At 43.2% G+C, this 17114-nt stretch overlaps 1 protein-coding gene across 1 annotated transcript in view; it reads right to left on the bottom strand.

Moving 5' to 3' along the window:
* Positions 1–1024: 1024 nt before the first annotated feature.
* Positions 1025–17114, bottom strand: part of LOC109920234 (ephrin-A2-like) — a 347797-nt gene continuing 331707 nt past the window's right edge. The window contains exons 3-4 of the mRNA XM_048614246.1: positions 15412–15477; positions 1025–1163 (exon numbers count right to left, since the gene is read on the bottom strand). Of these exons, the coding sequence (XP_048470203.1) occupies positions 1048–1163; positions 15412–15477 (182 nt within the window). The 3' untranslated portion in view covers positions 1025–1047. The remainder of the gene's footprint in view (positions 1164–15411; positions 15478–17114) is intronic.

Raw genomic sequence — 17114 nt, 5'->3', positions numbered from 1 at the left:
TTTTAGCAACTATAAAAATATTGGAGATGGAATTGCCAGGAAAGCTATCTGACTTTGCAGGAGGGAGGACATGCGTTGGAACCTGCAGGAATATATCCAACCAGGGTTGGCAACCTTACTGGCAGGCAGTTGCTTAAAGCATTCACAGGACAATTCTGCCTGTTCACCATTTAAACACAGATGATGTGAAGCTGCTTATTTTAAGTGGATCCGTGGACAGAGAAATGTTGCTATCACTGATCTCGACTTCTGGGTTATGATATGTCAGATGACTGTGTGTTTGGGGCTTACAGGAGAGCAGTGGTCCCTATATTTACACCAGCAGGAAGCTATTGCCAGATTAGCGCATGAGACTATCCATTGCACCATAGCAATCACACTATAACCTGCAGCGAAAATGCTACAGCTTTTCCCACCCCCGTTGCACCCTACCCCCTCTGACTAAAACGACAAAAGTGACAGCTTGAACTGCTAACCCCAACCTCCTGCCCCCTCTGAAACTTCCATTCAACTGAACCTCCTCCTAAATTCAATTCATTTTCAGAACAAAAAGAAAACTGAAAGCAGGAACAAGCAAAGAATGGTGTAAATTTGTGGCTGCCTACGTAGCGAATGGTGTGAAGAGGTTGCTGTTAAAGGGGATGTTGAAGGGTGGGGCGTGGATGACTGAAATTCCCAGAAGTCATCTAGGCTTCATCCTACTTGAGTCTTGGCTTATCAATGGAATGAAGGGTTGCACCAACATAGATTCCATTTGAGAAAGGTTGCGTCTGCAGGCTTCCGTGGAGATACTTGTTGCTATATTTTGGGTACTTTATATCAAACCCAAGTGGGCCCAAGGCAGTGCTTCACAAGAAAATGAGAGTTCCCAGTCTCAGAAAGCAGTAATGGAGCAGGTCTGTCCCTCGAATAATTTGTGTTGACGGCAAAGTTTCTCAGAAAATGGAGTCTCTTCCGCGTGAACCGTGTCAATTCCACTGCCGCCACCATTTTGGTTTCAGTCACTTACGTAGAAATCATTTCTTTCATTCTCTTCTTGTCTGTGTGCTATGATGTGAGAAACAACAGGAGGAGAGCTGCTGCTACAATGAACCAAGAAATCCTAAAGGTCGTGATCCCATTGTTATTGTGATACGGTTCGGGCGATTCATATATAGAATCATCTGCAAAACAAAGAACCAAAAGTCATCATTTTCAGCGCTTTTCATTTTCTTCATGAACCCTGAAAAATCTAATAACGTAACAGAGTGAATTAAAGAAAAAAACTTGATACGACAATGATTTAATCACATCTCTTTGTCCTTCACATGCAATGAACTACTTTGAAACACAGTGGCTGCTGGCCCTGTAGCTCAGGCTGTAAAGGCATCACTTCCTTCAGCTGCATTCTGTTTGAAAGGTAGAGTAGAAAGACTAGAGTCTGGAGATTTGTGACCCCACCCCCAAGGATTGACCGCTCTGGAGTGTTGTTTGCTTGTTGTCCCAAGTGATGATGCTGTGCTCAGAAAGTAATGCCGTACAACCTTAGCAGGTGAAGAAAGACGCTTGGCCCTTCGAGCCTGCCATACTAAGATCACATCATCCATTTTCAGCTTCCTGCACTATATCCTATACCTGAACACCCTTAGTATCAAATCTATCGTATCTATCTGAGGTTGAGAATTCGAACACTTTGAGCGAAGAAAGGCTCTCGGTATCTCACCCCTAAATTGCTAACCCATGGTCGTGAGGTAATGACCTCTGTGTCCTGTATTCCTAAGTCAGGGGTAATATCCCCTCAGCATCTATCTTTTCAAGGCTCTGAAGAATTTGATGTATTTCAATTAGATCATCTCTGATTCTTCAAACCTCTAGGGAATGTAGGTCCGGTCTACTCAATCTCTCATTATAGGCCAATCCATTAAGAAACTGCCTTCAGTTCTGTAAGTGGGAAAGTCCAAGTGTAATCTTTTAGCATGGGCTTATTTTATGTGCAGATCTGAAATTAAACAACAATTATTATTTGTTCCATATTCACTATGGTGCGTGAGGTGAAATGCTGCCCATTTTGGGCTTTCAGTGTCAATATTATGAGGACAGATTGAGGAAGGAGGGACTGTTCTCTTTGGAGAGAAAAAGGCTGAGAGGAGATTAGATTAAGGTTTTCAAATCTTATACAGGCTGGATAGAGTAGACAGGGAGAAGCTGTTCCCACTCATTAAAGAAAAAACAGAATGAAAGGTGATGTACAAACGAAGAAAGGGTGATGTGTGAAAAAAATTCTCACACAGTGAGTAGTGGTTAGTAGTATGAAATGCACTGCCTGGAACTCTGGTGGGGACAGGTTCAATTAAGGTATTCAAGATGGCATTTGATGATTATTTGGATAGAAATCGTTCACAGGGAAATAGGGAAAAGGCAGGAGATTGGCACTCAGTAATAGTATTGATGCAGGCACAATGGGCTGAATGGACTTCTTCCACACTGTGACAATTCTGTGATTATAAGCATGCGCAGGCTACGTGAAGATGCAAAGTTAATTTCCCCCTACCAACGTGTGCCAACCACAAAACAGGGCGATTAGTTTGACTCACATTGGTCCCCTCTGTAGACTCAGAATCAGGTGAGGGTGGAAGCCTATCACAAGTTAAAGTGAATCAGGCAGCAAATGATCAGTCGGCCATATTAACCTGACTGCTGATCCCCTTATCAATCAGTTCAGAAACAAAATACAGCTGTCAGACAAGTCTAGGACTAGAATTGTAGATTCCATCTCCAGCCTATATGGAGTTAGCTCCTCTCAGCCAGGGAGATGCTAAAGTTGGTCCAGCCAATTTTCAGCCATGTCTAGCATATACATACACAGATCGATGCCATCTCTGCGCGACTCTAGGCTGGGCGGCCGAGCACATGCAGAAAATTGGAAGTCTCAATTGCTGAAGTTGAGGGGAGTGGAGATATTTTCTGCCAAGCTATGTACCCAGGGTACCGTGTGTGTGTGTGTGTGTGTGTGTGTGTGTGAGAGAGAGAGGGAGAGAGAATAGCTGATGATCACATGCAATGCCTCGCACGGCTGAAGAGCTAACACTTGCTGACTACACCCACAGTTGAAGAAAGGTCCCTGAGACATGTGACCAGGAGCCAGAAGCCTCACCTTATGAAGGATGCCAAGGCCATGCAGAAGGTGCAGAACAGATTCCCTAAAACACACAACAGCATTTAGGGGAAAGGAGAATGTGGAGAAACTGAACTGTTTTTATTGGAACAAAGAAGATTACGTGACAATTTGATATAGGGGTTAAAAATATGAGAGATTTTGATAAAAGTCAATTGGGTAAAAGTATTTCCACTAGCCAATGAGGTGGAATGCTTCAAGTTAAGGTTAACTCTGAAAAAATATGGAGAGGTTCCGAGAATGTTTCTTTGCTCATGAACTATATTGTCAGGAAGTAGAATATTCAATAACAGAGGAAGCAGAATTAAGGGGATAGATAAAGGGGAAGACGTTTAAAGACAGAACAGAACAATGGTTTGGCTAGGAATCGAACAAAGGGATCGATCCCTGAGAGACACAGCACTGGCATTTGGGGCTGAATGGTTACAAAAGACTCTTGACCTCAACTTCTTCACATGATCAGTTGCCTCGCACTGTGAATGATGTAGCGCTATAAGGAAAGACTACACTTGGCACTTATAAAATAAAGTCCTGTCCCCAGTGACGATGATATGAAATAGAAACAGTGGATCTGAAGTACCGGGACTGACAGCAGCAAATAGACTCATTTTGTTTTCTTTATTGCATCAACTCTCTGAAATCTCCGCGATAAAAGTGAGGGGCATTCCAAGGTGCCTACTCCAGCAGCTTGCCCCTCCTTGCCCATCACCGACAGGGAATTTCAGCGGGATTTTGGAATTCTGATTACACCCGTTACAGTGTTGGGCTAAGCACTGGGAACGAGCCAGACAGCACCTGCTGTGCACTGAGGGAACTTTGAAGACAGATCAAGGGTGCCTGACTGACAGTGCATGCTCTCAGTACCCAACACTACTGGTACGGCCTCCAAGTCAGAAGGTGCAGGCTTTCAAACAGTGCTCTCAATTGTGCCTCGAGATGCAGTGGGATGCTCATGTGGGCTCTGCGAGTCTTGCAAATGCAAAGAAGGGCCCTATTCAAAAGACTGTCTTCCTTGTCATTGGTTGATGCTGCATTCAGGCAAACCCAGGCCCCTCGAAGGGACCACCAGAGGCTGAGACCTAAAGAAAAAGGGGCTCTCCTTCTGACTCCACATTCAACCACATTGCTTCCTCCCCCTTCCACTTATGAGCATGCGCCCCCCACTTCCCTTGTCTGATTCCAGCTACCCTCTCTCTACTGATTGCCGTAACCCCCTCCCCAAACCAATCACTTTCCTTCTGCCCTTCAAACAACCTATCAGAGTGGGCGCTGCCATCAGCTCAGTGACCACTGCGGCTCCTTGCTAGTGAGCTGCTCGGAAACACCCAGTTAGCGATACCCAGTCAGTGATACCCAGTCAGTGACACCCAGTCAGTGATACCCAGTCAGTGATACCCGGTCAGTGAGACCCGGTCAGTGAGACCCAGTGACACCCAGTCAGTGATACCCAGTCAGTGAGACCCAGTCAGTGAGACCCAGTCAGTGACACCCGGTCAGTGAGACCCAGTCAGTGATACCCAGTCAGTGACACCCAGTCAGTGAGACCCAGTCAGTGACACCCGGTCAGTGACACCCAGTCAGTGAGACCCAGTCAGTGATACCCAGTCAGTGATACCCAGTGACACCCAGTCAGTGAGACCCAGTCAGTGATACCCAGTCAGTGATACCCGGTCAGTGATACCCAGTCAGTGACACCCAGTCAGTGACACCCAGTCAGTGATACCCAGTGACACCCAGTCAGTGACACTCAGTCAGTGATACCCGGTCAGTGACACCCAGTGACACCCAGTCAGTGATACCCAGTGACACCCAGTCAGTGATACCCAGTCAGTGACACCCAGTCAGTGACACCCAGTTAGTGAGACCCGGTCAGTGAGACCCGGTCAGTGATACCCGGTCGGTGAGACCCGGTCAGTGACACCCAGCCAGTGACACCCAGTCAGTGATTCCCAGTGATACCCAGTCAGTGATACCCGGTGATACCCAGTCAGTGACACCCAGCCAGTGACACCCAGTCAGTGATACCCAGTGATACCCAGTCAGTGATACCCAGTGATACCCCATCAGGGACACCCAGTCAGTGATACCCAGTCAGTGATACCCAGTCAGTGGTACCCAGTCAGTGAGACCATGTCAGTGATACCCGGTCAGCGATACCCAGTCAGTGATACCCCGTCAGTGATACCCGGTCAGTGATACCCGGTCAGTGAGACCCAGTCAGTGATACCCAGTCAGTGATACCCAGTCAGTGACACCCAGTCAGTGGTACCCAGTCAGCGACTACAGCTTACCAGATAATGAGGCTCAACATTTGAACTACCTCCAAGCCTACTCATTTAGATAGGACCAACACACCCCTCACCCTAGTTATTCTGGGTCTGAGAACTGGTGGGATAGTAGTAATGTCACTAGGCTAATTATCCTACACATCCCAGTAAAATGCTCTGGAAGCATGTGCTCAAATCCCACCATGGCAGCAGGTGGAAATTAATTTCTACAAATAAAATCTGAAATTGAATAGGATTCTCAGTACATTGACTATAATCAATTAATGTTTTAAAAAAACATTTTTTAATGTTTCTGGCTGGCTCATTTAGCTTTTCAGGAAAATCTCCTTTCCTGGCTGAAATCTACCATTGTAACCCAGCCTGACCTTCATGTAACTCACAGCAATGTGGCTGAACTTTAACTCCCTCTGAAATGGCCGAGCAGTTCAGGGGCAGTTATGGATGGGCAACAAATGTTAACCTTGGCAAAGATGCCCACATCTAACAAAAGAACAAAGAAAGAAATGCCACAGGAAGGGTAATGCATGCACTGTTCAGCTGCATCTATGGTCAGTTCTCAATCAAAGCCGAACTGCATACCTTCAGAACAGATGCACCCCAGATAAAGAGAAGACAATATTGAAGAGGTCAGTACCATGAATATGTTTCCATTCTTGCATTAGCAGTGTTAACAAATCCTGCTTTGCAGTATTCCAATGTCTGTCTAAATTCCACTCAATTGTAACACTGGCCTTAAGTATAAGAAATGCCTGCCAGCACAGTTTCCTTATTCCTGAAATCTTTCTCATGGAGAGTGACTGATGGCTGAAGAGGATAAGTCATTTGTCTTTATAATGAGCCATTCTTCCAGGGCGTGGAAATCATGGCTGGATTGCCACAATTATAATTGCTACTCCACTGCTATTTAATAAACTTACTACCGAGCTCCGCATTCCTGGCTGGGACTCCCTAACTCAACCTCGTCAGAAATGCAGAGCTGTCTGCATTCAGAGTCCTTCCACATGGAGCAGGATTGTTGGAGGGAAGGCGAGTCACGTTGCCTGTTTATGTCACTAGCTGCCATACTTCGGTCAGTCTTCATTCACCGGTACAGTGAAAGGCTTTGGGACATTTAAGTGGTTAAACTGTTCCACTCGTAAAAGGAACAAGAATGAGTCAGCATAGATTTGAATCGATTTGCAAAAGCAGAAACTATGACATGAGGAAACCTTATTCATATGGTTAGTAGTTAGACTATGGGCCAAAGGCAGGTCTATGCAGTAAGGCCACAGATCACTCATGATCTCATTGAGCAAAACAACAGGCTCAAGGGGCTGATTGGCCTACTCCTGTCTCCATGTTCCTATGGAATGGGCTGCCTCATTTGATGATTAGTTGGATAGAAATAATGTGCAAGGATGTGGGGAAAAGGCAGGAGATTGGCACTGGGTAACGATACTTATTTGAAGAGTTGGTGGAGCACAATGGGTCAAACGGCTTCCTTTTGCACTGTTATACTTCTGTGAAATTGTTTCTCACTGGGTTAGTGAAGGAGGTTGAGTTACATTGGTGGGTAAGGTGGCAGAGTGGTAGTCAGGTGGGGTTACTAAGGAGTCAGAGGGGTTCAGAGCATCAGGATGCGGATCATGTGATCACAGTGGGGGTTGAAAGTTTGGGAGAGTTGGAGGGGTGGGGGACTCAATGTGGGGATTGGAGGCTCACGGTTGGTGTTGGAAGTTTAGGGGGAAGTTGGGAGACTCATGGTGCGTTCAGAGGGTCAGGGCAGGCATAGGGTAGGGAGTTGGGGGAAGTCAGGGAAGTGATAGGGTGGGGATTTAATGGTGGGTTGGGGGTGAATCAAGGATGTCATTGAGGATTTGAGTATGTATAGTAGCCCAGGTTTAGGCATGGTGTTCATTTGTCTAATATTTTGTGGGGTGATAAGTTAATTAGATCACTCCAAACTCTCCATTCCAACTGAGAATTGACAGCATTCACATTGGGGCATTGCCCATCGGAGATTTCAACTTCCTGTGGAGGCAGGGCTTCAGAGGGCTACATCTGGTCTCCAGCCATCTGGAGGGTGGAGGATCTGGGACAGTGTTTACAGGGAGTGTTGGGCGGGTGAATTGTATTGATTGTGTGCAAATGAGCAAACACTTCTGGATTTTAAAATATAAAGCACATAGCATCTTCCACTCTCCATAGCAATGGTGAATGAAAGCTCACTGTACAAGGGTCCCCTTTGGCTTAGCGTTACTGAGTGGATGCAACACAGGCAGTGGATGTTGTATATTGAGCTTTCAGAAAGCATTTGATACAGTGCCACATGGCAGGTTGGTTAGCAAATTAGAAATGTTTAGGATTTACAGGTCCTTGGCAGCATGGATTAGAAGGTGGCTAAAAGGGCAGAAACAGAGGGTGGGTATAGCTAGGCATTTCTCAGATTGGAGATAAGTTGAAAGTGGTTTTCCCCAGGGATCAGTGTTGGGACCCTTACTTTTTCTGATTTATTTAAACAATTTGGAGATGGGTGTTGAGGCAAAATCTCTAAATTTGCAGATGATGCTAAGCTCGGGAAAATAGTGAATTGTGAGTACGACAGTGAACGAATTGAGAGGGGCATTGACAAGTTGGCCAAATGAGCATACAGCTGGCAGATGAAATTCAACGCAGAGAAATGTGAGGTAGCATATTTTGGCAAAAGAAACACAAGGAGACAATACAGGCTCAATGGTACAGGTTTGAGGGGAGTATAGGAGCAGAGGGAACTCCAGATTCAAATGCATGATTCTCTGAGGGTGGCCAACCAAATTTAAACAGTTGTTAAGAAAGCCAATAGAATCGTTGGGTTTTTAATACAGACATGGGGTGTAAAAGCAAGGAAGTGATGCTGCACATCAACAAGTCATTGGTCAGACCACATATGTGTTCAGTATTGTGCTCAGTTCTGGGCACCTTATTTAAGGAAGGATGTTAAAGCCCTGGAAAGAGTGCAAAGGAGACTCACTAGAACGATACCAAGAATGAGGGGTTTTACATTTAGGAAAGATTAGAGAAATTGGGCTTATTATCCCTGGAGCAGAGAAGATTAAGAGGGGGCCTCATTGAAGTGTTCAAAATTATGAATAATTTTGACAGGATCGTGAAAGATATTCTTTTCCACTAGTGGTATGTCATTAACTAGGGATCATAATTTCAAGGTTGTTAGCAAGACAGCTAGGAGTGAGATGTGGCAAAACATCTTTACTTCGAGATTTAGAATGCACTGCCTGGGAGAGTAATGGAAGTGGATTCCATATGAGGTTTCAAAAAAGTGCAGGATATATATTTGAAAGTGCTTCTATGTCATATGGCACAGTTTCATAACTTATGACTATTTGGAGAGCGCTTGTCCAAATTTGGGCATGGGTGTTACATCTGCCAAACACTACTCTGACCGGAAGTAGTAAGAGAAAATGGGCAGCAGGTATAAACTGCCCTCAAATAAGGATTTCCCAACTCCTTACACTCATGTTTGGACTTGCAACTGGTGGAAGATATGCAGACAATTCAAGCTGTAGTTTTAACAGTCCACTAATGCCCATAGTTTATATCTAAACCAGCTCCAGTATGCCTGGTTGAGCTGATTAAAGAATCAGTCTTTTGTCTCCTGCCTTAATAAGCTCTGTTCTCCCCTCATCCAGTGAAGCATCACTCAATCATTTACCTTCATCTCATTATCCAGGAAAAGTTAAATGTTATTAAAAATGTCACTGGTTATTGATAATTCTCTGCAAGCATTTAACTAGTGAGCAAATTAGTGTCAGGTTCCTCTGTTCATAAGGTGTCATTAAGCAAGATTCCTAGAGCACTTTTCAATGTGTAATGAGAGATTAGGCTCCATGAAGTTTAACAATTAGAGTGAGGTATGTGTTGCAAATATTTATTGTAGGAAAAAAATGACTTTCTCCCAAACTTTTGGGTTTGAAACAAGTTCCAAATCTGTTTCAAGGTTTTATTTAGAATCACAATTTTCTTAGTGATTCTTTTCTCTTTTGTAACTCCCAGGTACATTGTGAGCTTGGATGCATGGGAGACAATGCCTCTTCCAGTTTGCAAACCTTGAATTCAAGGCTGGCCAGTTCCAAGCACCCAGAAAAATGTGAATTATGAAGTTGTTGTGAATTTGCAATCTTTTCATTCAATTTAATTTTCGTGAACAGCTTCTCGCAATCCACGAGAACCAATTGAATTCAGTTGATAAATTAAGTGAGACTTCTTGCAAAGAATTGACTGGTGGGCTTTCTCAATGTTTTACAATAACCGGACTACAGACGTGCACATGTTAAAAAATGCATACGCAGTTGTGGATCTCCCCAAGGCATTGCTCGCTAGGATTGCAATATTTTCTGGCTGCTGAAGTAAAACTGGGGTGTGCTGTCCTTTTATGAATACTGGTCATGTAAAATTATAGAACGGAACTGTGTTACAATAACAGCACAGAAGGAGGCTAATCGGCCCATTATGTTCATGGCAGATCTCTGGAAGACTGATGCTGCTAGCCCCACTCCCTTGCCTTTCTCCCTCCCTGCCTCTGCAACTTCTGTTTTAGAACAAAGAACAAAGAAAATTACAGCACAGGAACAGGCCCTTCGGCCCTCCAAGCCTGCGCCGATCCAGATCCTCTATCTAAACCTGTCACCTATTTTCCAAGGATCTGTGTCCCTCTGCTCCCTGCCCATTCATGTATCTGTCTAGATACATCTTAAATGACGCTATCGTGCTCGCCTCTACGACCTCCACTGGCAACGCGTTCCAGGCACCCACAACGCTCTGCATAAAGAACTTTCCACGCATATCTCCCTTAAACTTTTCCCCTCTCATCTTGAAATCATGACCCCTAGTAATTGAATCCCCCACTCTGGGAAATAGCTTCTTCCTATCCACCATGTCTATACCTCTCATGATTTTGTAGACCTCAATCAGGTCCGCCCTCAACCTCTGTCTTTTTAATGTAAATAATCCTAATCTACTCAACCTCTCTTCATAGCTAGCGCCCTCCATACCAGGCAACATCCTGGTGAATCTCCTCTGCACCCTCTCCAAAGCATCCACATCCTTTTGGTAATGTGGCGACCAGAACTGTACGCAGTATTCCAAATGTGGTCGAACCAAAGTCCTATACAACAGTAACATGACCTACCAACTCTTGTACTCAATACCCCGTCCGATGAATGAAAGCATGCCGTATGCCTTCTTGACCACTCTATCGACCTGCGTTGCCATCTTCAGGGTACAATGGACCTGAACACCCAGATCTCTCTGTGCATCAATTTTCTTCTTCAGAGTTTGCCTGGTGAGGAACGCTTTCTTTATCCCTGTTGTTCATAAACTCACAAGGCCAATAAAAGTGCATTGTAATTGCGCCTGCTTGTAAATTCCTGGCCCAGATGGAAACCTGACTGTTGAGGTCAGGGGAAAAAAAAACAATAAACAAACCTGCACTAAACGCTGCCCAAAAGCAAGCATGAAAGGACTATCCTTCCAATTCCATGCTGTCTATAGGGTAGGCAATCATTGACTCAGCAGGAGTACTGTCAGGATTGACAATCCAAATCTTAACAATTCTGAAGCTTCTTTCTCTCTCCTTTGTGTATTCCTAAAGTTGAATTATGAAGCTTGAACCATCAGACACTGATGCACATTGGTGCACTTTTGCTTCAGATTTAAAGACAGTAAAATGTAGTGCAGGGAAGTGGGGGAAAGCTTGAGGAGAGGAACATAAACACAATGGTGATTCAATCTTTACAGGAATCCCCTCTAGTGGAATTAGAGCTCCTGTTTCTTGTCCCTACATTAATATGTTTGCATGCAGCAGAATGCCAGGAATTTAAATAAGAGTTAAAATGACACTGCATAGGGGTGGGACTCAACTGTGATGAAAGATGTAGGCAGGAGTGCAGTTTCTACTGTGTCCTTCAATGGAATGGAAGATAACAGGGCACTGGAAAAATGTCTGTCTTGTAGATCCTAACTGGCATACTGTGCATTTTCAGTGTTCACTACTTTCGTGAGATTTCAGGCGGTCGATTGCTCTTCAAGCTTTCAGAGGGAGCAGTTACAATTTTACTTCCAGAGATTTGAGATTAGACAATATCATTAGAGAGCGTCCACTTGGAGCACTCTGTGAAAGGCAAGCACGCTACTCGCCACTAGTATCAGGGCTGGGGGATAAGTTCAACATTAATTGCCTACTTGAGGGCGTCACTTGGTGGTAGAGCAGGCCAAATATAAAGTCTTCCCATCATGGACTGAATGAGGGTGGAGATAGGAGGGCAGTGGAGTCCCTACCTGTCCTTCCTGCCTGATTTAATGCATCCCACCAGCCTGCATCCCTCAACCATCAAATCTGTCACAAGGAAGGGCACAAGACTATGTTCTCCCTCTGATGATGAATGGTGCAGGCAACAGTTCTGTCTTTCAGTGTTGCGATCGATGCTTCGATAATATTATTTTAAAATAGGTTTCTGCTTCTCCCCTGTGATACTCTTCCAGAAGATGCTGGCTCTTACTGAGAAACTGAATTGCAATCAGTAGCAGGAGCCTTGACATTTCCTGGCTTGGCTGCGGCACCCCTCCAGCTACTTGGAGTTTGGATCTGTGGGCTTGACACACAGTCAGTCCTCTCCAATCTGTACAGCTCAGTCTCACACCACCAGGACTGAGGAATGTTCACCCACAGAACTCACAAGGCTGCAGCCATAGAAGGTCAGTATGGGAGGCAAACAGGAACCAAGTTGAGGGTTAACATTCCTGTATTATTATTGCTTACCACAGTCAAATCAAGTTCCTTCAGTCTCAGTCATTGAACAAGAGACTCATGTAACGTCAGTCACTAAAGGGGAAGAAGAGTTTACTGCAAAGATGTGAAACAGTTATTGCATAGAGATGGGTCTAAACCCCAGACTGCTATGTAAAAGCTGTGGGCTAAGCTTCACTATATGTGAGAATTTATGTTTGCCTGTGGGAAAGATTTTATTATCTCTATGTCTGACTATGAGTAACGGAAATTCAGACAGCGGGGGATAGTCCAAATTTCACACCACCCACCCATTGCTTTATTAATATCATAGATGGAAATGTGACCCTTGCTCACAAGTGGGGTACCACCCCTCTCTGCTGTTGCCCCGCTCTCCCCCACAGAGACTCAGCAATGGCTCATGGGCCTTTAGTTCTCTCACTGTCATCAACATTAGAGGGTCCTCACACTTGCCCCATACAGCAGACTGAGTCAGAGAACCATTGTATTCTACAATAGATTTTTGCCCTTGTTTAGAGATCCCTCACTCCACCAAAAAGCTGTACTGTGAGTTGGAGGTTTCCAGCCTCAAACGTCCGAGGGTCCACACAGTCCCAAAGGATTTTGATCATGGCTTTAAAGTTTCAGTTTTAATCTTGATCATCAACACCTGCAGTTTGAATCTCCTCTGCCCAGTATCTTTACCCACTTACTATAACTTAACGCCTCAATTCAAATAAGGGACAACAAGGATGCACACACTTATCTTCACCTAATTTCAAGCCCACAGTTTCTTTACTCCTGCCTGATTTACAATATTTAATCTCATAAGACAAATGTCATATTACTGGATCTGACGAGAGCTGAGAAATAAAAATAAATACATAAACTCTGAAATAAAATAATCATGAGTTTGACATTAAGAAAACCTGGCATCTTGAAATTCTACTAACAGCCAAGCCTCGTAATAATCACAGGATACAACAGACACGCTTGACACCTCAGTCTGATTGTATTCTAGCAGTCGAAATGGTTAGTTAGAGAAACAGTAAAAGATTGTTGCAAGTACCACCAGGATTATTACAATTTTTTTCTTATAATTCTTCAAGAGTTAGGGATTCAAGTTCCCTCAGTGCCTAAATGTTAACCCAGTCAAATTTGTCTCCTTTCTATCCCTCCCCTCTACCCCACACTGTAAATTTAATTGCCATTGCATAATTCTTATCCCAGATTTTACATCACTTATGAACTTTAAATGTAAGCATTAAGGCAATATTTAAGGTATGCAATAACCCTGGGTGTAACATTTCAAGAAAAGGATCAGGAGAAAACACAGCATAAGGAGAGAAAGGGAGGGAGAAAGACAAGAGAAAGGTGAGGCACTGTGATATTACTGACCTGAAGCTTCAACTGAACTGTTGTTTACATCGAAATCACCTTCATTCACCCCTACTGCTTCCATACAACTGTCTACGACAGAAATAGAAACAGCAGCTATGTGTCAGTGAGAGGGTGATTTTCAAAGCATAGGGTTAGTGAGCAACAGAAAAGGGATCCTGTTTCAAAGTCCCCTTTTTGAACTACAGCCTTCAAAAAAAAGTTAGACGTTAAGGGACAAAGTATTGAATGGTGCCAGTGGAATGGTAGAATTCATGATTGACTTTAGAGGAGCCTTGTTTATAAGACAAGATTCCAGTGATTAGCGGTTTAGCGCTGAGATCCCAAACCCATCAAACTTGGCCATAAGTGATACACTGAGGATAAACCTTAGATCTTTGCCCAGAAATTAGACCGCACACTGTGCACACACATCTTGAATCCCAATTCCTACAAATGGATCTTAAGCTAAAACCATAACTAACATGGCCCCAAATTATAGGTCTTCCCCTAGAATCAAACTTTAAACAAAAGCCAGAGTCCCATATCTGATGTTTAAACTAATAACTCTCCCCCAGAACTGGGTAATAAGCTGTACCTCTGTCCTTGCTTTGTAGCACCTGGAACTGGGCCTTAAGCTAAACCAATCTCATAAGCACTAAATCCCCCCATTGGTGATACTACTGCAAATTTTGATCCCCAGAATTTAACTTCAACACAACTTACAAAATTTGATGAAATTCGATTTTCACTTTAATATTCCACTTCCCCCACCCTGAATTACATATGTTCAAATTACTGCCTCCCTTCACTATCCATTGTGCAAGGCCCCGCCCCAATAACCATGCAAAAAGATCTTCATTATGGTGGCTTCCTGGGTCTCTTTAACCAACACTTTCCTTCCATAAATGGCTCTGCCGAGGGCTTTTAAAATCCTGCTCACCATCAATGCTTTTGCCGTCAGTTTTGTCTAAAATAAGCTCTCTCTAGGTAGCATCCACGATTATTTGAATCATGGGTTCATGCTGGAATTTTGCTACAAGGTGAGGAGGCAGGCCTTGAGGCTACCTTAGACAGAATGGGAATTAAACCCTGGGTTGGTGGTATCACTCTGAACCACAGGCTAACTGCCCAGCCAACTGAATTAATCAGTGCCCCTATCCCCGCAATCCATTACCACTGCCAAAATCATAGGTAACGCGATCAAGTGCTCTATTATTTTAAATTGTTAGTTTTAGGACCCAGAATGAACATTTAATAGTGAAAACTGTCTTTTGATCCAATGCAGTCAAACCAACTCAGTTTACATCAGTTCAGTTCTCTGATTGAATTTATGCTTATCCTTATGTGATTCATGCCATTCTCCAACCTACCCTTTTTGATATAATGCCTCAAATTAAAGCTGCATTAATGGTTCCCAATGTTGAGGTTTAAAGATTTACTTACCTCTTTTAGTTTCTCAACAAATCCCCTCAAAGCAAGCAACCAAATAGCTCGGTCTTATGTTTTAATGAGGCATTTGAGTTTAACCCACCCTTGTCTTGCTTTTGCCCACCCAAAGATCAACTTAAAACTGAATCTTTACAAAGGCCAATGGGAATGTCCTTGGTATATGAATCAATGCAGCTTTAAAATTGAGACATATCAGTGAAGATGAAATAAAAGTGGAAGAAAATGGCAGCAGAACAGGGAGGGAAGGAGTTAGAACAAGCAATTATTTAGCGTTATTCCACTGATTCAATTTATTGATTTAGTAGCATCAAGCATGCAGTCTTAAAGGAACAATATCAACTACAGATTTTAGATAAGACATTCAAACAGACGTGACTTACTTGTTGGTCGGACATATACTTTTAACTTTAAGCAGGGTTTCCCAACAATATTAGGGTGAGGTGAAGCTGGAAATAAAACACAATGAATTATTATTAGTGCTTCTCACAACTGTGTCAAGTAACAAGGCTTCCTGACTTTTATCACTGAATTTAGATTGACACTTCAGTCTTGAACTAAAAATGTGCTACATTGCTGGTGATAAAGTCTGAATTAGCCCTCTGCTCTGGTGCACAATATAGACCCTGCCATTCATAGCACCATTTACCATAAACTCTATAACATTACTCATGCTAGAGCCAGATCGCACTGCTCATTATACAACCACGACACAATTGATCATAGATGCCATATTCCTTATAGATCCAATAGCATTATTTACGATACAGCACACGTCTCTTTTTGCCACAGACCCTATAGCTCTATTCACTGTTGACCATATATCCCATAGCTCAAATCATTATAGACTCCATATTACCATGCATTATCGAGCCAATACCATTATTGAACAACAAAAACAGAAATTGCTGGAAAAGCTCAGCAGGTCTAGCAACACCTGTGGAGAGAAATCAGAGTCAACCCTTCCTCACTGGACCCGAAACTTTAACTCTGATTACTCTCCACAGATGCTGCTAGACCTGCTGAGCTTTGACAGCAACTTCTGTTTTTATGATTTCCAGTATCCAAACGTCTTTTTTGGTTTGTATCCACTATTGAACAAGGCATGTCCTTGCCAACATTCTACCTGTGACTAAAAGCAGGTTAACAAACAGAGCAAAGAGTTGTCTGTGGAAATGTGCTCTTGACAAAATGGCTGCCTGCAAAACCACAATCACTAATGTGTTGCTCGTGAAGTGATCAAAATTGTTTTAGAAGATCACAATGAGGAGCTACATGCAATGAATTTCTTTCAAAAGGAAGCCCAGTTCACTGAAATCCACAACTTTCCCATTACGGTATCCTCATTTATTTCGAAGAGGCGCATTATTTTCCTGTCATACGCCTCACTTGATAGATCAATCTGAAATTTCTCAGTCTTCGAGTAAGAAAGTTTTTGCTAACATCTATTCGAAATTTACTTTATGCTAATTTCCATTTATGTGCTCAGGTCCTATTTTCTTGTCTTACCTTTGAAGTAATAATCTGGGTTTATCTTACCTATACTATTTAATATTTTATATAATTTGATGAGACGTTCAACTGAACATCTCCTTTCAGAATAATTGCTTTAATAATAGAACCATTGATATATCTGCCACTAAAGACTGGAGACGTAAGCATAATTGGTTATATTTATTCAATATTTAATGTACTAAATTACCCATTTTATAATTCCTCTGGAATAGCTTCAAATAAAGGAACATTCTCCAATTTTCTCCTCTCCTGAAGGTCGTGCTGTAGTTCCAAGATACAAGCAGCCCTTCTCCTCAGTAGCTTGCAGGCCTGCTGTGAAGGGCATCATAGTCTGATCTTTAGTTGATCATTCACAAACACTTTCCCAGTAGGATCACTGGATGCTGATTAGGAATGGGAACTCCTGCGAACTCCTCGTCCTCACTGGCTTAAGGGATTGAAAGCTGACTTTTTTTGTGCCTTAAACTAATTTAACAATCAGGCGAAGGACAGGGTGAGAAATTGTGTTGAATAACAGTTAGGGATGGGAGTGCCGTCACCATTTCTTGCTCATTTTAAGTGAAAACCGAAA

Source organism: Rhincodon typus, chromosome 29 (genome assembly GCF_021869965.1).
Source record: "Rhincodon typus isolate 14 chromosome 29, sRhiTyp1.1, whole genome shotgun sequence".
Taxonomy (NCBI): domain Eukaryota; kingdom Metazoa; phylum Chordata; class Chondrichthyes; order Orectolobiformes; family Rhincodontidae; genus Rhincodon; species Rhincodon typus.
Note: the sequence above shows the minus strand (reverse complement) of the source record. Positions and strands in the feature narration are given on the sequence as shown.